The 20,032-nt window shown below is 43.6% G+C and overlaps 2 protein-coding genes, 2 long non-coding RNA genes and 3 other non-coding genes across 11 annotated transcripts in view; 4 read left to right on the top strand and 3 right to left on the bottom strand.

Moving 5' to 3' along the window:
- The first annotated feature begins 171 nt into the window (after nt 1-171).
- trnal-uag (transfer RNA leucine (anticodon UAG)) lies at nt 172-243 on the top strand. The gene has a single exon. It is a non-coding gene; the product is annotated as a tRNA-Leu (tRNA).
- Nucleotides 244-642: 399 nt separating this feature from the next.
- Nucleotides 643-714, top strand: trnap-agg (transfer RNA proline (anticodon AGG)). The gene has a single exon. It is a non-coding gene; the product is annotated as a tRNA-Pro (tRNA).
- Nucleotides 715-1,637: 923 nt separating this feature from the next.
- Nucleotides 1,638-2,675, bottom strand: LOC144181463 (uncharacterized). Of its 3 annotated transcripts, XM_077709964.1 has the most exons (5): nt 2,531-2,675; nt 2,380-2,464; nt 1,993-2,106; nt 1,832-1,919; nt 1,638-1,753 (listed from the first exon to the last, which is right to left on the bottom strand). In XM_077709964.1, exons 2-5 carry the CDS (start codon nt 2,462-2,464, stop codon nt 1,738-1,740), a joined length of 303 nt encoding a protein of 100 aa, XP_077566090.1. In that variant the 5' UTR covers nt 2,531-2,675; the 3' UTR covers nt 1,638-1,737. The 3 variants fall into 3 exon arrangements, 2 of the variants coding, with proteins under 2 accessions (XP_077566090.1, XP_077566091.1); XR_013324679.1 differs by lacking the exon at nt 1,993-2,106; XM_077709965.1 differs by having other exon boundaries at nt 2,380-2,544.
- A 141-nt stretch (nt 2,676-2,816) lies between these two features.
- LOC144181129 (uncharacterized) lies at nt 2,817-9,085 on the bottom strand. Its single transcript, XR_013324621.1, has 4 exons — nt 8,319-9,085; nt 3,612-3,731; nt 3,393-3,543; nt 2,817-2,933 (listed from the first exon to the last, which is right to left on the bottom strand). It is a non-coding gene; the product is annotated as an uncharacterized LOC144181129 (long non-coding RNA).
- On the bottom strand, nt 7,526-7,715 carry LOC144181603 (U2 spliceosomal RNA). The gene has a single exon (XR_013324713.1). It is a non-coding gene; the product is annotated as a U2 spliceosomal RNA (small nuclear RNA).
- A 1,375-nt stretch (nt 9,086-10,460) lies between the features above and the next one.
- Nucleotides 10,461-12,079, top strand: LOC144181118 (putative RNA-binding protein 46). 2 transcript variants are annotated; one of them, XM_077709428.1, is made up of 4 exons: nt 10,461-10,750; nt 10,838-11,012; nt 11,101-11,245; nt 11,830-12,079. In XM_077709428.1, exons 1-4 carry the CDS (start codon nt 10,630-10,632, stop codon nt 11,890-11,892), a joined length of 504 nt encoding a protein of 167 aa, XP_077565554.1. In that variant the 5' UTR covers nt 10,461-10,629; the 3' UTR covers nt 11,893-12,079. The 2 variants fall into 2 exon arrangements, with proteins under 2 accessions (XP_077565554.1, XP_077565555.1); XM_077709429.1 differs by having other exon boundaries at nt 10,462-10,750; nt 11,776-12,079.
- Nucleotides 12,080-12,955: 876 nt separating this feature from the next.
- The window catches only part of LOC144181123 (uncharacterized), a 28,307-nt gene continuing 21,230 nt past the window's right edge, over nt 12,956-20,032 (top strand). The window contains exons 1-2 of one of the 2 annotated variants that reach the window (XR_013324614.1): nt 12,956-13,144; nt 14,880-15,085. This is a non-coding gene — a long non-coding RNA (uncharacterized LOC144181123). Of the gene's footprint in view, nt 13,145-13,175; nt 13,272-14,879; nt 15,086-20,032 lie in introns of those variants that run through there. The other variant, XR_013324615.1, reaches the window with a different exon arrangement.

Raw genomic sequence — 20,032 nt, forward strand, 5'->3', positions numbered from 1 at the left:
AGTATCATTTGCCTGTGGCTCGTTGGTCTAGTGGTATGCTTCTCGCTTAAACTGCGAGAGGTCCCAGGTCCGACTTCCAGGCGAGCCCTGCAATCTTGGAACTGTGACTTGACGGAAATCTGGCACATAGGTAACCATTGAGAATCAAAGGGTCAAAATATCCCTGCCTGTGGCTCGTTAGTCTAGTGGTATGATTCTCGCTTTAGGTGCGAGAGGTCCCGGGTCCAACTCCCGGACGAGCCCTGCAAACTTGGAACAGTAATTTTGGACGGGAATCTGGCACATAGGTAACCATTGAGAATTGAAGGGTCAAAACATCCTGTACCTGTGGCTCGTTGGTCTAGTGGTATGATTCTCGCTTTGGGTGCAAGAGGTCCCTGGTTTGACTCCCGGACGAGCCCTGCAATGTTGGAACAGTAATTTTGACGAGAATCTGGCACATAGGTAACCATTGAGAATTGAAGGGTCAAATATTCAGTACCTGTGGCTCGTTGGTCTAGTGGTATGATTCTCGCTTAGGCTACGAGAGGTCTCGGGTCTGATTCTCGAACGAGCCCTGCAATCTTGGAACTGTGTCTTTGACGGGAATCTGGCACATTGGTAACCATTGAGAATCAAAGGGTCGAAATATCCTGTGCCTGTGGCTCGTTGGTCTAGTGGTATGATTCTCGCTTAGGGTGCGAGAGGTCCCGGGTTCGACTCCCGGACAAGCCCTGCAATCTTGAAACTGTGACTTTGCTGGGAATCTGGCACGTTGTTAACCACTGGGAATCAGAGGGTCACCAGACCTGCAATTGTGGCTCGTTGGTCTGGTGGTATGGTTCTCGCTTTGAGTCTGAGAGGTGGCTTGTTGGTTTAGTGGTATGATTCTCACTTTGGGTTTAAGAGGAACCTTACTAAACAGACTAATCCAGCTTTCAGATGAGCTCTCCATTTTTGGAATTCTGACATTGAATCTGGCACATTAGTGACCATTTGAGGACCAAAGGGTAATGTTGCCCACGCCTGTGGCTTGTTGGTCTAGTAGTATGATTCTCGCTTTGTGTTTTACCAATTTCGTCATACGCAGCTGGATATGATGACAATTAGGCTTTTTGTAAAGTCAATGATGAACACACACACACCCACACCGACACACACACCCACACACACATTAAAATCATTTAAATAAAACAGTTATTTATCAAACAGAAGATCGGATGAATTCGTAAAGATAGAGTAACAATAGTTTGTGCTAAGTTATGTATAGTTGCTCTTTACATTCAGAAGTGTAATTATATATATATATATATATATATATATATATATATATATATATATATATATATATATATATATATATATATATATATATATATATATATATATATATATATATATATATATATATATATATATATATATATATATATATATATATATATATATATATATATATATATATATATATATATATATATATATATATATATATATTGCATGGTTAAAATATACTGCAGTTCCAATCAAAAGTAAACGCTCATTTCCCTCAACCTTAATTACCTTCACTCGTTGATTCCATCCGTGATGCCGTGTTGACAGTATCTCCAAATAAGCAGTAACGAGGCATTTTTGTTCCAACCACACCAGCCACAGCATACCCTGATGACACAAATCACTACACTCTTCACCAAGTAGATTTACATTTGGCATAAAATGCTTGTGAAGAGGGAGATGTGTGGATGCCTGCACGAATCTTCAGCCCAAAATATCACTACCATGATAAGGCAAACGTACACGGATTAACTAACATGCTTCTAGTATTCCAGTCCATTGACCCTTGCCAACAAACCTGAAGTAGACGGTGGCGTTGAAAAAGGTCCGGGCTTTCGCAGTTGGACCTTGGCGAAGATCATCGGCAACTGGGTTTGGTAACATACCTGTAGATGAAATAGATGACGGATATAGAACTTTTGGGGATTAGCGTGAGGAAGTTGTATTTTGTACACACACCAATGGAATGCAGCACAAGCAAATGTTCGGTCTCCACCCATTGAATTGAATTCACTGACATGTTGTGATCTGTGTTTCTTGCAGAATGGCTTGCATCTTTAATCAACAGCAACACTTGGGAGACAAAGTTGGAAACCTTCACGTGGTGTCTCCTGAGAGGCCGCTCGCTGCGGCCTGCGAATTCCAACAAATACCACTCAGAGCTGCCAACAAGGACCGTGGCACCCTACGTTTTTCATCCAGCCGGAGACATTTGACTGCCCCTCACCTCCGACTACCCCCCGGATGAAATAATCCGCGTTCCAGTGGCAGCTCTAGCGCTATCTGAGGGCAATCCTCAGGCGCTTGTAGTGCAAAAACAACAACAACAACAACAGCAACACTTACTGTATAACAAGAGATCAGTCTTTTGGTTTTCTTGAAGAAGGTCCTGTGGTACGATGCTTTCCGGATGTTTGCTGTACTTCTCCATCTGCAACGAATGAACCTTTTTTTGGTCATAGGTCCACGTTCATGCATTTTTGTAGCTACGAGCTACATTTTAAAAGGATGCTTGCCAGATTCATCATCATGTCTACGGGGCTGACTTCATGTGGGTTCATCTTATCCAGCATCTTCTTGATCTGCTCAAATGCGGGCCTCGTGGTGAGCTTGTGAGACCAACACTTGATAAGCTGTTATGATTTACACCATGCAATACGTACAGAACAGTAAGTGGTCATCTTGCTACAGACTGCAGCAAACAGTTGACTATATATGAATTTGGTTTCACTCGAAAAGCAGACAAAAAATGTGTATGCATTACGATATGGTTATACCTTGGGCAGTCGACGTCGTTTTTATCCTGGTTTGAGCTCAGGCAGAGGAGGGCGCCATGTGACATCCATCCTCACTCCCTCTGCCTTGTCCGAGTAGCTATCTCCACCAAGATCATGGGGTAACTGAAAGGACAAAGATAGGTCCGTTTTCCCACGTTTTTAGGAACCATTGATTGTATACAGGAACAAATCTGACTATACTTCACATGCTCTTTAAGTGGCTACTGCCTGAATTTTTCATTCATTCTTTTTCAATACCTCGTATCCTCCCAAGTGTCGTAGGGGGTGCTAGAGCCTGTCCCAGCTAACTATGTATAGGCACCAGGCAGAGTACACCTTGAATTGGTGGCCACCCTATCGCAGGGCAAAAGATGGACAACATACCTAGGGGGATTTAGTGTTCACCTCATTTACCGTGCGTGTTTTGCAGATATGGGAGGATATGGGAGGAACCCGGAATACCCAGCGATAACCCATGTAAGCCCAGAGAGAACTCCACACAGGAAGATCGGACCTGGGATCAATCCCTCCATCTCAGAAATGTGAGGACACCACTCACCCACCTGGCTGCCCTCCAATTACCTTCAACTTTGTAGATTTTAAATCCACACCGGGTGGGCTGGTTCCAAGAAGGACCTCCGGAGCACAGTAGACACGGTTTATGTCGCCACAAGTGAACGCATTGCTGGCCTCGTCAAACTCCTCCTTTTTCTGTACAAAGTCAGGCCATAATCTATACAAGGGGGAAATGGAATGGATTATTAAACTTGACTTTGTATTTTGCTCATTGCTGTTTTTGACCTGAGAACTTGCAAACCCAGCGGTCATCAATAACAGTTTCTGGAGTGAAGTCGACCATGAAACATCTTGTGTTGGTGAAGGTAGAACATCCCACGGGCAACGTCAGTAGCAAATGATAGTCTGTAGAGTAGCACATAAATACTATTTTGTGTTTAAAGAGATACTGTCAGGAGTGGCTTGGTTGATTGTTATCAGCCGTGGCAATTAGGTGATTATGTTTTCCTGGCTATTTAAGCATTATCAGTTTTGTTGAATGGTTGTCGGATCGACCGGTTTGTTCCCCTTGAGTTTCCACGTTGGTCATGCCGTTCTCTTGACGCCACGCCACGCTGCATATTTAATTTCTGTATTAGTAAGTTTTCAAGCCAAGTTGTTTATGTTTAGTTTTTTTCCCGTTAATTAAACCAAGCAAAAAATGCAACGCAACTGCCTCCCCTTTTCGATCGGCGTCTCCGCATCCGAAGCCACGGACCAGGCTTCCGGTGACGGACGGCCTTTCTAGCGCCGCTCTGCCCGGCGCCGCTCTGCCCGGCGCCGCTCTGCCCGGCGCCGCTCTGCCCGGCGCCGCTCTGCCCGGCGCCGCTCTGCCCGGCGCCGCTCTGCCCGGCGCCGCTCTGCCCGGCGCCGCTCTGCCCGGCGCCGCTCTGCCCGGCGCCGCTCTGCCCGGCGCCGCTCTGCCCGGCGCCGCTCTGCCCGGCACCGCTCTGCCCGGCACCGCTCTGCCCGGCACCGCTCTGCCCAGCGCCTGCCCGTCCAGCGCCTGCCCGCCCAGAAGTGGCGACAATGCTCCGGCGCCCCTGGAGGCAGGGGCCGGCGACGACGAGAGTGGCAATTCGCCGGTGCCCCTGGAGGAAGGGGCCGGCGACGCCGAAAGAGGCAATGCTCCGGCTTCCCGGGACGATGAAGTTGGCCACCCCCCGAGCAACCAGGGTGAGGTGCCCGATCGTACTAAAGTTCTGGTCTCTCCTAAAGGCAGGAGGCTGGGCCAAGACTTAAAGGACCAGCTGGGACGCCCGCCGGACCGACCACGGCCTCGTCTCGTTTCTGGCCGGCGCGGACGCCCGCCAGACCTGCCATTGCCTCGTCTCGTTTTTGACCGCCGCGGACGCCCGCCGGGTCAACCACAGCCTCGTCTCGTTTCTGGCTGGCATGGACGCCCGCCGGATCGACCTCTCCTTCGTCTGTTCATGGGTGGGTGTGGATGACCCCCGGACAATGCTAAGTCTCCCACCCGCCCTCCATGAGTTTTGTTGAATGGTGGTCGGATCGATCTGTTACCATCGCGTCGCGCAGCGCGACGCGATCGGGGGGGAAGGTGCGGAGACGCTGATCGAATAGGGGAGGCACTTGCGTTGCATTTGTTGCTTGGTTTAATTAATGGGAAAAAACTTAACATAAACAACTTGGCTTGAAAACTTACTAATACAGAAATGAAACATGCAGCGTGGCGTGGCGTCAAGAGAACGGCATGACCAACGTGGAAACTCAAGGGGAACAAACCAGACGATCCGACAACCTTCAACAAAAACCATTATGCTTAGCCAGGAAAACTGTTGGGTTTATTCGGTATTACTATTATAAACATAGTTGTATTAAGTCATTTCCTTGTTAAATCATTCCCTTATTATTCTGTGTTGCGAGGTCACCAATAACCGCCAAGTCATCTTTAACCTGGACTGCCTGTTCCAGGATGTTTATACAAACAATTCACCCAATCTGAGTCTTTGAGATTCGGTGGTCCCTTTTCTAACGAGGCCAGGGCTATTCGGCCAATAACAAGAATGTTGTTTCTGTTATTTACAACATAGCGACTATACCTCGTGACGCACTTTGGGTTTTTCTTTATGTAATTGTTATATGATTCTTAGGTCAAGGGAAGGCATAATTCTTCTAATCCAAATGTTGTTTGGTCTAGTCTTCTGCCTTGTTATTGGTAAAATACTTTGATTGTTATTGTAGTTCCAGATGTTGTTTTTACTCATACGTGATGAAATGATCAACAACTCTGTAAATTGTTTTGATTCATGGCAATAAGAGTCGTACGAAAATGTCTATTCGAGGAGACGTTCGGAAGTTGTAGGAGAAACTCTGGCTTGCTGAATCTCCCCTCTGAGGTTTTATCCGTGATCCATTCTATTTAATTAAATGTCAATAATTGAATAAGATGTCTGCCTGCAGTTATTGATAATTACGAACGAGGGTAATTTTTACTGAACCTAACAAAAACCGAATCACCTAATTAGCCACGGCTGATAACAATCATGACATCATGCCAGGAGGGGCAACCAAGCCACTCCTGACAGATACATTGACACAGTCAGAGTAAATTTTGTGCTTTGTATGTCTTTCAGTGATGGATAAACAAATAATACATTTAAAAAATAAATTATCTGACCACTTATTCCTGTTGACTACTTATCTATGTCGACTACGATTTATTTATTATGTTGACTAATGATTTATTTCTTATTGATTATACTTGACAGAACAGCAGGGCAAAAGCACAAAGTACAAAGTCAATCAAAGTAAATGGAATCTTTAAGAATCACCAAATCAAATCTTTAAGACATACTGCCACGGGCTGCCGATTGAACGGCGCAATCTTGGTTGGGGTAGCTAAAACGGATACCGACTCAAAAAGACGTTGTAAAGTTGTACAAAAACTGGAAGCACACATAGGAACTCTTCCACAAGATGGGGAACTTCTGCAGACTGTGACCGAGGTTGAAATTATGCAGTCACTCTTCCGAGCTCAGCCACACAGTGTGTTGTTATTAGTTCACTTCCCCACTCATTAATGTGGTTGACAACTTGTGTTGATTAGGTTATTAATTATGACTTATTTATTGATTATTGAGTTGTTCATTGTTATTATTTATTTGTGTATTTGCTTGTTGTTGACAACTTATATGTTGATTACGTTATTAATTAGGACTTATATATTGATTTTTGACATATTCATTGTTCTTATTTATTTGCCTTTTTGTTTGTTGTTGACAACTTTGTTGATTACGTTATTATGACGTTTTATTTATTGATGATTGAGTTATTTTTACAGTTGACTACAAAAAGCAGTCTTTTGGTGAAGAAATTGAGCTGGAATAAAATGAATCACCTCACAAGCCCTCTTCAAGGTTTGGATTTTTACGAGAGGTCTTATTTCCTAATTCCGTATTATTGCCTATGGAATACTTGCTCCTCTTTCAATATGTGTTTTAACTGACACATATCAAGAAAGTGAAACCAATTTCGTGATAGGCAGCTGTGTATGATGACAACAGAGGCTTTTGATGATTTGATGATAATGATAATAAAGCTTATGTCTGAACAGATGTCTGAACAGAAAAAAACTTTAAAAGATGCTATTATTGTTTGCTGCAATCAACACCTGGCTGGCATCTTCAAATTGCAAATTCCTTGCTACTTTCAAGTAAACCGAAGAAGTGACACATATTTAACAAGATGACAAAACATAGCAGAACAGAACATTCAACAATATCACAAATTAAAACAAAACAGAGACAAAACATTTTAGACAATACAGACTGGTCTAGGTTTCATCTCCAGTGGTTTCCGATCTTTGTATGTGGAGTGTGTGTGTGTGTGAGTGTGTGTGTGTGTGTGTGTGTGTGTGTGTGTCTCATCGTTTTTATGCCGAATTGATTTTATCTTCAACCTGCACAAGGACAGCAGAGAATGCCTCTAATTGCCAGGGTGGTATACATATACCACATGAGGTATAAAACGTGAGAGTAGGAGCCTAGAAATAATATTAACTTGATTGTTTCTTAACAGAAGGTCAGGGGAAAGCGTAAAGGCAGTCCCCCACTCCCAGAAATTATTGCAGGCCAGATCCAGCAAATGTTTATTATTGTGTTTTACAAGAACGATAATCAAAACTAATTAACAGTGTTAGGGGGCACACCATTACTGGAAGTACTGCAATACCAGGTTGATGCAAAGAGTGGAGAGAGCATGCTACAACTCCATCTCCCAGTTCCAAAATTCAATTTAATATATGGTCCTCAGATGGTAGACATATCAGATATTAAACTGATAAGAACAGATCATATACTTGATCTCGGCAAAAGGCCAAGAAGCAATAACTCAGTCAATGTCAGCAAGGACCACTTCTTTCCAGCCATTACAACCTACAGTAATTGTCACATAGATCACATGACACACTTTATACAACACACATACAACCACTCTGTTTGATAACAGGGGGAAAAAAACATGTTTCTTCTCTGTATTTAACTGGAACAAATGCCTCGAGGTCATGTGACTCACAATGGTCCATAGGAAAGTAGCAATAACCTTAACCTATTACCAATCCCTCAAGGTTCTCTGATTGGCAAACACTCTTTTTGCAGTGAAAAGCCATTGATTTATTTGAGCAACATTTGAAAAAAAAATGACAACAAATCAACAACTCCTTCTTAACGTATTACACCTGGTGTTGTGATGAACAACGACAACTTTCCATTAGTACGTCACAAAATGTATCAATTCACAATTCATTTTTCATTCAAATAATATCCATTCCGACCAACCTCAATTGAACACACACCTCGCAGGCAAAGTAACTAAATAAACAAGAATTGACAGACAACAATTTTTGGTGGATAGAAATTACAAAAACGATTTGAAGACTGTAGTTCAGATTTACATTTAGTTTCAGCCGGGGATGCAATGGCTGAGCCTCACCTTGAGTGAACCACCTGCCTGATCATGGTGTCTCCCCTGCCAGGTAAGTATGCGTTACTCACAGATTAAGCACCCTCTTGTTTGGTGTGCTCGCTGTCTTCATTCACGTGCTCGTTTGTAATAACATAGTCATAAATACACACCATGTACAAGGTAATTCTACCGAGAACTAGTAATGTAATAAATGAGTCATAACATCAACTGTCCGGTCTTTATTTTAGCTTTAAAGTATGATTTGAAAAGAATCCCACCATGCACTGCTGCTCTCATACAGAGTCAATTAGCAGCCGCCCCTTTTTTGGAGTAACCCACTTGACAATGGAGCCCCACCTCCCTCCCGGCAAACTTCCTGTTGTTTCTTCGGTTGGGAATGCACAGTGCTACTGACATTGAGTGTTCTGCAGAACATGAATGCAGTCATTAAACATTTGCATGAAACTGCTAATAATGTAATACATTTGTTCTTAGTTTGTCAGGACAATGACTTAAAAAAGGGCCACATTGACTTTAAAAATTTGACAGATCGACCGGGTCAGCGCAAAAAAGTGCATCCGTTAACAGTACATATGAAACATAAAGAGAAAAAAAGGATTGAAGTATTAACATGCTCATCACTCATCATTAAAGTAAAAAGTATAAAGTACAAAGAAAAGTAAAAAGGAATGTATTAAGAAATATTCAAATGTAATTTAAAAAAGATAGAGTGGCTTTAAAACACAACAAAACAAATAAGAGTGGACAGAGCTACTGCCACTGGCTTCCACGTGACGGCGCCATCTCCAAAAAAACTAAATGTTAAAAGGTCTAGCCCAGTGATTTTCAAACTTTTTTGGCCACCGCCCCCTTCACCGCCGGGCCAAAATGCCAACGCCCCCCTCTTTACCCCTTTCCAACGAACGCCTCAGATATTATTCGCTAATTTCGTTTCTTTTAATAGACCAATGCGCAGTTCACCTCGAATCATAAAAATTGATAGCTGATGCATTAAGCCGGTCGCTGTGCGCATACGTCTGTGGTTAAGCGTTGCCGGCGCGCTATTGTGTGCTCCTCTGCGGCTGACTGGATGGTGGTGGTTTCCCCAGTCGCCTGCATCGACGATAAACTCGCGACAATTAGTGATATACGGTATATACGCGCTGCTCGTGAGCGCTCGAGCAGACAACGTTTCTTGTTTCAATAAAGCTTGTTTTTTGTCGACTTTTTATTACAGACAATCAATTTTTCCGGTCTTTCTACAAACACCAACGTCACATTTTACTGTAATTGCTCCATCGCCCCCTTCACTATTTCAACGCCCCCCATTCGCCTGTTTATTCGTCAGCGCCCCCCTGAAAGTTTACACCACCCCCCGAGGGGCGGTACCGCCCACTTTGAAAACCACTGGTCTAGCCGCTAGACCACATCCGACCCGCTAGACTCTAGCTCTAGCGGCTAGAGTCTAGCTCTAGCGGCTAGAGTCTAGCTCTAGCGGCTAGAGTCTAGCTCTAGCGGCTAGACCAGTGATTTTCAAACTTTTTTGGCCACCGCCCCCTTCACCGCCGGGCCAAAATGCCAACGCCCCCCTCTTTACCCCTTTCCAACGAACGAAGCTTAAATAAATAGAAGACAGGCGCCTCAGATATTATTCGCTAATTTCGTTTCTTTTAATAGACCAATGCGCAGTTCACCTCGAATCATAAAAATTGATAGCTGATGCATTAAGCCGGTCGCTGTGCGCATACGTCTGTGGTTAAGCGTTGCCGGCGCGCTATTGTGTGCTCCTCTGCGGCTGACTGGATGGTGGTGGTTTCCCCAGTCGCCTGCATCGACGATAAACTCGCGACAATTAGTGATATACGGTATATGCGCGCTGCTCGTGAGCGCTCGAGCAGACAACGTTTCTTGTTTCAATAAAGCTTGTTTTTTTGTCGACTTTTTATTACAGACAATCAATTTTTCCGGTCTTTCTACAAACACCAACGTCACATTTTACTGTAATTGCTCCATCGCCCCCTTCACTATTTCAACGCCCCCCATTCGCCTGTTTATTCGTCAGCGCCCCCCTGAAAGTTCACACCGCCCCCCGGGGGGCGGTACCGCCCACTTTGAAAACCACTGGGCTAGACTCTGGCGGGTCGGATGTGGCCCGCGGGCCGGAGTTTGCCAAAGTCTGAACCAGTACAATATAAGACATCTTCAAATCACACTGTTCTAATCTCTGATAAAATAATGTTTTAAAAATTGAAAACCGAATAGAAATGATTTAGTTATATAAGAGTAATTGCTTTGTCCTTTGTGCTTTTGTATCTTGTTCTGCGGTCTTTGTGACATCATGGTGAAGGGTGCAAGAAAGTTCAACAAGTCGCTGTCCAAACAACTGGCACTCATGGACAAGACGGGATATGACATTCTGCGGCAGAGTGGACAGAGAAAGTATGGCGTACCGCCACCCGGTGAGCGTAAATGACAATCCTGCTGTAAATTCCTTGCGCATACATGTCGTTACTCATGACTGAATTGTGAACCTCTTGAATTGAAAGGTCCAGCACCTCGCTTTCAGGAGTGTCAGGTGTTTGTGGGAAACATTCCCAGAGACATGTATGAAATTGAGCTCGTCCCCCTCTTCAAAACAGCTGGAACCATCTTCGAGCTGAGGCTGACGGTGGAGTTTAGCGGAGAGAAGCGGCGATATGCCTACGTCACGTACACCAAAAAGTACCCCGAATATGAGGCTTAATATCAGGTTTCAACTCTCATATCTGCGATCTGTTTGAGGTTATTCATTATGCTTACTGTGCTCTAGGGAGGAGGCCACACTAGCGGTTGATATGTTTGACCAGTATGAGGTTCGTCGAGGGAGGTTTCTTGCTGTGTGCCTCACTGTGAACAATTGCCACCTCTTAGCTGGGAACATTCCCACAGAAAAGACCAGGGAGGAGGGCAATAAGGTACATATCAAGGTTTATCTGACTATAGTACTGTATCTTCCACACTATAAGGTGCACCGCACTATAAGGCGCACCGCATTATAAGACGCGCCTTTAATGAATGACATTTTAAAACTTTTTCCATTAATAAAGGCACACCACATTATAAAAGAGGCTGGGGCTGGTGCCAGATTACAAATCACCTTTATGACAACTCCATTCACTCCTAAAATGAATAAAGAACGGTTTTATTATTTTTTCCGAGGTAAAGTAGTAGTATTTTCGACACAGTTTATCTTTTAACATCAGCAAGGTACAACATATAGTCTCATCTCATTTTCTGGACCGCTTTAACCTCATTAGGCTCGTGGAGGGTGCTGGAGCCTATCCCAGCTGACTCCGGACCAGAGGCGGACAACTATGCACTCTCACACCTATACTTAGTGGCAATTTAGAGTGTCCAATCAGCCTACCATAAATGTTTTTGAAATGTGGGAGGAAACCAGACTGGAGTGTATTATATGAACATAAAGTGACTGACTTTTCAACAAAATGGCATCCTGAACTACTGTGGCTTCTAAGTCCTGGCACCCCAAATTTTCCAGGTACCACCCTTCTCCAAGCCTGGCGCACCCGCCTTGAAGGTCTACTGGAGGAGGCTCCCCTGACCTTAACGCCCATGGACTACTTTGATGGGGAGAAGGACTTCCGGCTGAAGCCCGAGGTCCAGCAGAAGCAGTCTACTGATAAGTTTGGCCTCACTCTGGGCGTTCACTTGGGACTGGCTGTTCCACCTAACAACATGATGAGGGCTGGAGTTTGAAGCCTCACTGAATAAAAAAGATTTAAAATTTACCTTTTGGATTTTTATATTTCTAATTTTGTGTATATTTTATTTAAAGTCCCTCATTTACCTACTTGAGTGCTAAAATAAGCAGGGCAGTCCACTACTCAAAAGGAAAGATATTGGCTGGGTCTTAAATGGGCTGAAGGATTGCAGCAGGCACACTTGAGATCACTTCAACTATGATACCCACTTTTTTTTTTTACATTTATCTTATTTTTGGATTCATACGACGAGGAGAACAAATCAATGTTTTTTTTGTTCGTGTACATTTTTCAGTAAAAATGGAGGTCTTTAGAAGACAGTGCAGTGGTTGAAAAGGAATGATGCTTTGCTACCAAAAATTCCTTTTGATGAGTCTGAGGAATATCAGACTGCAGTCAATGGGGTGGAAGAGGAATAGGAAAACTGAGGCAATTTCTTCAAACTAATTGAATTGTTAAGAGGATGAAAAAAATATTTTGGACATCTGGCATCAAGTTGTAGTCAATCCTTTGATAGTTTGTGATTTTGAGCAACTAACCATGAGGTCTATCCCAGCTGACTGACAACCATCCACCCTCACATTTATAGCTAGGGGCAAGTTAAAGTGTCTAATCAGCCCTACCATGCATGTTTTTGGAATGTGGGAGGAAACCAGAGTACCCGGAGGAAATCCACAAAGGTGGACTTGACCTGCATTTGAACCGAGGACCCTGCCTTGTTCTAATACTCAATTTACTTAATTAATTCATAAAATACTCAAGTATTAAGACATTGATTGCTAAGACCAGCCAAAAGTTGCCCTCCTGTAAGTAAGAAGAGCACAACATCTAAATAATCTAATTTTGCTTAATAATCATTTTTTTGGATTCTCCCACAATTACGGGATGTACTTGAACGCCTTAAAAGTGGAAGCTCCGCCCCGCCCCGGCTAACGAGCGAGCTGACAACGGCCACGCACGTGTTTTCTGGCCATGGTGCTCACACCGTGGACGTGTGCTCGATTTCGCCGGTGTGCTTGACCATGCCCACGGCGATGGAATCCTGGCAGATCTCCGGGGCTCACCCTTGAAGCCCAGCTCTATCAATACCAGGTAGCTTGCGGGAATAAACTACGCCATATTTTCCATATCTCCCTTCTTTTACCACACCTGAATCAAATGATGAACTCATCAGCAAGCTGTCCAGAAGCTTGATAGCGATCTAGATTATTCTTATCAGGTATGTTGATAGGGGAAGATACGAAAAGTATCCGGATACGGGCTCTCGAGGACTGGAATTGGCCACCCATGTATTTTGTGATACGCTAGCTGTTAGCATGAACTTTACGCTAGCACGGAAGCTAACGCAAGCTAGAGCATGCAAAACTGAGGACGGCTCCCGTAGAAGTCGAGTAAATCTATCACTGGAATCAGTTTACTTTATTTTCACGACAGTGCCATTGGCGTTAATTCATTTTCGTACTCACAACGACACGCGCTCTTTTTCCGTCCTGGGGGATTTTTTAAATACGGAAAATACAGAGACATTGAATCCCAAGTCAGTTCTCAATACATTGTTTATATTTCAAAACTATCAGAGCCTGACTCTCGTTTTTTCTAGTATGTCAATATTGGAGTTAATTTGAATAGTGGCGTGTGTGTTTCAGTACCTATTTGGACCGCGAGGGTGTAGTAGTGAGGAAATGGTGTTTCAAGACAAGTGTGGAATTTGCAATACTAATATAAACAGAATATACACATACTTTATTTATTTATGATGTTAGTCACATCGCATTTCGGTTGTGGGTACAATTTCTGATGTTAGCCATTGTTTGTTCTTGTTCTGGAGGATTTTGTGAGATAATTGACAAACAAACAGACATGACATTATTGAAGATTCTATTGTTAATACTCGTATTCGCTAGAAAAATAGATGGAATCATGATCCAAATCACGCTTAAAAGCTCTCTTTTCGCAGAATGAATAGATGGGGAAAAAAACAAAACAATTGACACTCTGAAAGACATTCAGTTCTTTCCTTATAACTCCATGAACTGCTCCAGACGATCGGTGACTGACTTCAAAGAGGTGAGGCTTTATTGCATTGCTTCCCAAAAATTGAAATATGTAATCATAGATTATACTATGACAAGATTCAAATCGTAATATGAGTTAGAAGTCATGTTTGTGCTTATATTTATGTCAAGTAAACCGGAAGCTCTTTGGTTTTCAAGACTTCAACTGTTGTCAAATGAAGTCTGTGTGTGCACAAAACGGCTCTTTTCTGAATGTCAGGTGGTTGAAGCAATATCGGGACGAGCAAAGTTGTAAATCAAAACATCTCTTGGTCTCCCCACACTTCACATTGTCATTTACTGCTACTGTGTGCAAATAATCAAGTCTGTCCTCCCAATTAATGTTGCTCAAACTGAAGTTAATTTTTATAACTGGTCATTCATAACACCATACACAAGATGCTGCAGGTTATTGAGCTCATTGTTAAGGTAACTTGAACGCACACAAAAATATGACACATGATACGCCTGCTGCTAGCCGAACTTTTTTTTAAAAAGTAGCTGGAGCTTGCTTGTCCTTTGAAGTAATGAAGTGTATTGGTATTAATTGGTGCTCAAATATTTACATATTCACCTTATGTATCCGGCAATTTCTGCATCCTGGGTCTGTTTGACTGCGTTAGCATTAGCACAGCAGGCAACCCCAATCCTTTCACGACGGGACTTTCAAACAATTGCTGTATTCACTTGAACATATGAGCAGGAAAAAATGCTCAGTTAGTTGCGGTTTCTTGGAACAAAACGGTTTGTGGTGAGCCTCTTTTTTTTTGCAGGGTACTCCCAACGTTCATTGCGCTGCTGTTGGCAAAGAAGTTTTGGATCCTGGGGCACTAATTGGGCCAGAGACAGTGCCTTACCTTGCACTGACCCGGCTGGCAGATGTAGCAGTTCAATGGCTCCTGCTCTGTCAGAGTGGTGAAGGTTCCCTCCTCCACCAGGATTTCCAAGCACTCCTTGCAGAAATCTTGAGCGTGCAAAAGTAAGTCAACATTCGCATCCACCCCAAAGTACTTTCTGCCTCATTTTAGGAAATTCACGTCCTCGTTATTATGAAGTTATTTGGTTTGAGTGATGTACGGTCTGTATCTACTTTTGCTGTAATATTAGGAGATTAAAATATCCTGAGAGAACAAAATAGGGAAACGATAAGATTAAAGTTGAAAAAATAATAAATTTGACGCTACAAGAAGACGAATTGTTTGGTTTGGCGTTAGCGACATAAGGTCTATCCACGCAAAACTACTTTAGCCGCAATAAGAGGAGATTAAAATCATATTCTGAGAGAAAAAAAATGTCCACGGACAAGATTAAGGTTGTAATGGGATATATTTTGACCATAGGTGAAGGGGAACTTGTTTTTGCGTTAACGATATTCGACAAAAACGTCTCAGGCGAACCCCTTTTTTTTTTTTTTTTTTAAACGAAGGTAGATTAGATGTTTGCATCAAATATTGCAAGGACAAAAACTGGGAGCGCATGAGATTAGAGGGAAAAAAGTAAGGCGGTGGAAGCAAGAAACATTGCCATAGAGCAAGGGTGGGCAATTATATTTTCTCGGGGGCCACTTGTGAAACAGAAAATATTATGGTGGGCTGGTCCAAAACACTGAACTCCATTCTGCATATGTTTCTTTAGAAAAAGCAACCCTGTTTTGACAAGTTGATACGACTAATAATAGTATAGTTGGAGCTGCCTAATACCGAAAATGGTATTTCGGGATGCAGGCGACGCCTTAAATCCAACCTCTCAAATTATTTTATGGCTATAAAAACTACTGCATCTTCAGCTGCGACACATTAAAAATTATCAACAATAAATTCATACAATTAAAATATTATTTAGAAATATAGCCATTTTACTCACCAAAAATGCTTAACTGTACACTATCCATCCTCCTTTCTATCTTTTCTATCGCCATCAAAGCTAATGATGAAAGTCGAGCCTGTCCTGTCGTATTTCTGCCATAGTCCGTCTAGAAAATGGCTTTAAAGGAGAACCCGTGACATTTGTGGGGTTGAACCCGCATCCCTGCCAATTCACAAAAAAAGGAGCTCAGTGCCCAAATGTCACTAACTCTTAGATAGATTGTACAAAATACTTGATAGTTAAATGAAATGTTTTCAACGGCCAATGCAATTCTAGTTGCTCTAATGAGCATATATTTGTTCAATTTCTCATTATTAAACCACCATAGTCCCTGAAAATGTGTCCTGTGCAGCATAAATAACATTACATGGCTTCACAGGTTGAGAACAAATGTCACAACATTGACAAAAATACTCAACATTTTGCAGCAACAGAAGTAAACTGAAATACTCAAACCTTGAGATTCTGCTTCAGCCCTTTACCTCTTGCCCCAACAGGAAAGCCATTGCAAAATTTCCGCCGAGTGTGTGCGCAATCTGGGCAGCCACTGGTTGCTAGTAGGAAACCTTCTCTTTTGCCGCCCGCTCGAGAACTCTGTTGCCCGTCTCGCGGATAGTCGCATCAATAACGAATACTGCAAGACCTTTCACACATACCAGGTCGGGGGGACCCTAAGGATTCCCTCAGGATTGGTGGCGCGGAACTACCTGGTTGCCGTCCAGCCATGTCTCTTGCCCTCCGTGACTAAGAGATCACACACCTTGTTGTGCCTCAAAATTCTGCTTTGAAGCACGAACGGACATTGAACGAGGATGTGCAAAAACTTTTCAAACTTTGCCTGGCATAGCCTGCAGGTTGCCCCTGTCTTGTCCGTTCCCGTGCCAGAAACTCCTGGGTCGAGTAGTCACCAGCCTTTGGTGCTGGGCCTCCTAAATAGTAGCCTTCCTGAAGCCTTGCTGCCTCTGGGTCGGTGAGCCAAGCATAGTTCACTCTGTCAAATCTGAACTGCGCTGATCTGACACCTTGGACCTACAGAGAGCACCATGCCTGCTTTCCCCCCGCTCCTCCTCCAGTTTGGGAAAACTGTTGCACCCCCAGCACTGCTTCACACTCTCCCGTTATTATCTATGACAGGCAGGGTGTCTTGACCGCCGCCGGCCCGCTCCCACTTATCCTTCCAGTCAGAATAACAGATGTTTTTTACAGTCAGCATTTTCGTCCATTTGTCATTGGATTTGACGATTTTATAGCCGCGCCACACCTGCATGATGGGTATGGCTTTTGTCAGGTGTGTGATGGAGAGCCCACCATCTCAAGTTCATGGATAAAATAGCCCATCGCTGTTATCATCTGGGTTAGAACCCCAAAGCAGGCGAGGAAATATAAGTCGTACCTTTCAGAGAACCTTTATTTGGTATTTGCTTGGTCTGCAACAATGGCGTTTTCTGTTTCGGTGGCGTAGTCTTGTTGTTATCATCTGGGTTAGAACCCCAAAGCAGGCGAGGAAATATAAGTCGTACCTTTCAGAGAACCTTTATTTGGTATTTGCTTGGTCTGCAACAATGGCGTTTTCTGTTTCGGTGGCGTAGTCTTGTTGTTATCATCTGGGTTAGAACCCCAAAGCAGGCGAGGAAATATAAGTCGTACCTTTCAGAGAACCTTTATTTGGTATTTGCTTGGTCTGCAACAATGGCGTTTTCTGTTTCGGTGGCGTAGTCTTGGAACTTGTATCCTTGATCCGTTGTCCTGTCCGTAGTCCTGGTTTGTATACTTGGTCCGTGGTCCTTTCCGTTCTTGGGTCAATGGGCTTGGTGTGGTCCTTTGCGTTCTTGGGTCAATGAGCTTGGCGTGGTCCTTTCCGTTCTTGGGTCAATAGGCTTGGCGTGGTCCTTTCCGTTCTTGGGTCAATGGGCTTGGTGTGGTCGAATTCCTGGGCGCAAAAAAGGTCGTTGATCTAAACATGAACAATAGGGTATACGAGAAAGTACTTTTCAGCAAGCTGACAAGACGATCCGGCACATGGTCAAGTTTCTGGCGGCCTTATATCCTGGTTGATTGGCGATGGCCTCCACCTGGTGCCACTCCGCTCGTTAGGGGCTGGGCTTGTGATTGGTTGACTGGCACACCCAGCCACCAGTCTAGTTAGAGGCCTGACAATCGCACGTGGATAGTGGTAGATGGGGCCACTTTTACCTCCTGCCGTTTCATATTATCGATCTGAGCCAGCGTGGTCACGAGTACCCTGCCTAGATCTGCCCGATAAACAATCCTAGGGAGGGTGAATGTGTTCAAAGCCCTCATGCGTTGAGGGTCTGAGAGGAGCATTGGAGATAACTATCAACCAGGATTCCACCGTTTGGATCAATTCTGGGACAGCAACTTGCCCTGGGCCCACCTGCACTCGAGGTACCGCTTAGTTTCCCCCGCACCAATCATACGGACAGCACGCCCGTTGATCTTCCAAGGTTCACAGCCGTTTACAACTCTGTAACGCGTGAGGAACCTGTAGCACTTAAGGGGATAAACCCTCATCCCCGTAAGTTGACAGAACTGCTCCAGTATCCGTACTCCTCCCCATCGCCTCCCACGTAGAGCTCACCATTACAAGATCGCCAGCAAAGGCCAATGTGGCGATAATCAGGCTGCCCCAACTGAGTCTGGATCCCTTAGCCTCAAGCGTGTGGATGAGAGGGACCACACTTAGTGTCAGGTTTAAAACCATATACATTCAATAATATCGGAGCAGAGGAAACACACAGCCAGTCGTGATGAGATTTTAAGCCACTTCATGTGAAGGAGGATGCCAGAATAGCCAGAGCAGAAAGATGGTCAATCTTCCTGAATGACCGTTTGGAATTCCTGGCAACTCCCTAAAACAAACTGGTTTTATTAGCACAGGATCATGTGACAGAGACAAACTTAAGGCGGGAAAGTACACAAAGAAATGGGGGTGTCGTGATAGATAACACCCCCCCTAACTAAAAGAGGTCGTGACGGGAGTTACCACTAGGTCGTGCAAAATTCTATTCCAGTGACTACACTATATAAACCAAAAGACATAATAATAATAAGCATAAAATACATTCATACTTCACATTTCCCCCCTTTAGTAACTTTGAAAGAATTTTCATTTAACATCAATTTATATCCCTCCTACCAAGGCACTAGAATATAAACATCATCAACAGTTATCAAAGAGTATGGAAAACAATAAAGTCATTTGTGAAGGCACAGGTGAAAAACTTGAGGTAGTTTTAAGGTTATATAAGAAAACAATAAAGTCATTTGTGAAGGCACGGGTGAAAAACGTGAGGTAGTTTTAAGGTTATATAAGAAAATAATAAAATCATTTGTGAAGGCACAGGTGAAAAACGTGAGGTAGTTTTAAAGCTATATAAGAAAATCCCTCTGTGTCCCTCTTTATGAGCGAACACAGTTTTGAAGTTAAGACATGTACAATTACCCGGAGGACTCGACATACTGTTACTCGTCGCACTTCCAAATGGTGGGAGAATCTTCATTACGGCATGTCACGCGGTGATACTGTATGTCGCTGTAAGCTACCAGCGTATGCTGGATAGTATTTCGAACCACAGTTTTCACACAAGGAATTATACACATTGAAAAAATACAGAAGAGTAACATAATTGCAAGTAATGGTGTTAAAAATTTAACCAGAATCGCGAACCACGACCCGGATATTCACCATGACCAAAGTGATGCATCTATGGCTGAGTGATCCTGGGCCATAGCGTTGGCCAAGGCTTTCATTTCCGCTATTGCATGAGTAATGTTACCTTCGTCACCGGTTTCATCTGGGATGAAAGTACAACAGTGTTCTCCGACTATGGCGCACACACCTCCATCCTTGGCTGTTATCAAATCCAAGACCATACGGTCTTGGAGCTCCATTTCTCTAAGGGCTTGTAATTCATCTGCTATGCCCTGTAGAGCCTTGACAGTTTGGTTAATAAACACTCCCATCCGATAATTCAATGTTTCTACACGGAGCATAACTTTACCCACTCCAATCTGTGGAAGTAGTGGGTTAGGTTCATTA

This window comes from Stigmatopora nigra, chromosome 23 (genome assembly GCF_051989575.1).
Source record: "Stigmatopora nigra isolate UIUO_SnigA chromosome 23, RoL_Snig_1.1, whole genome shotgun sequence".
Taxonomy (NCBI): Eukaryota; Metazoa; Chordata; class Actinopteri; order Syngnathiformes; family Syngnathidae; genus Stigmatopora; species Stigmatopora nigra.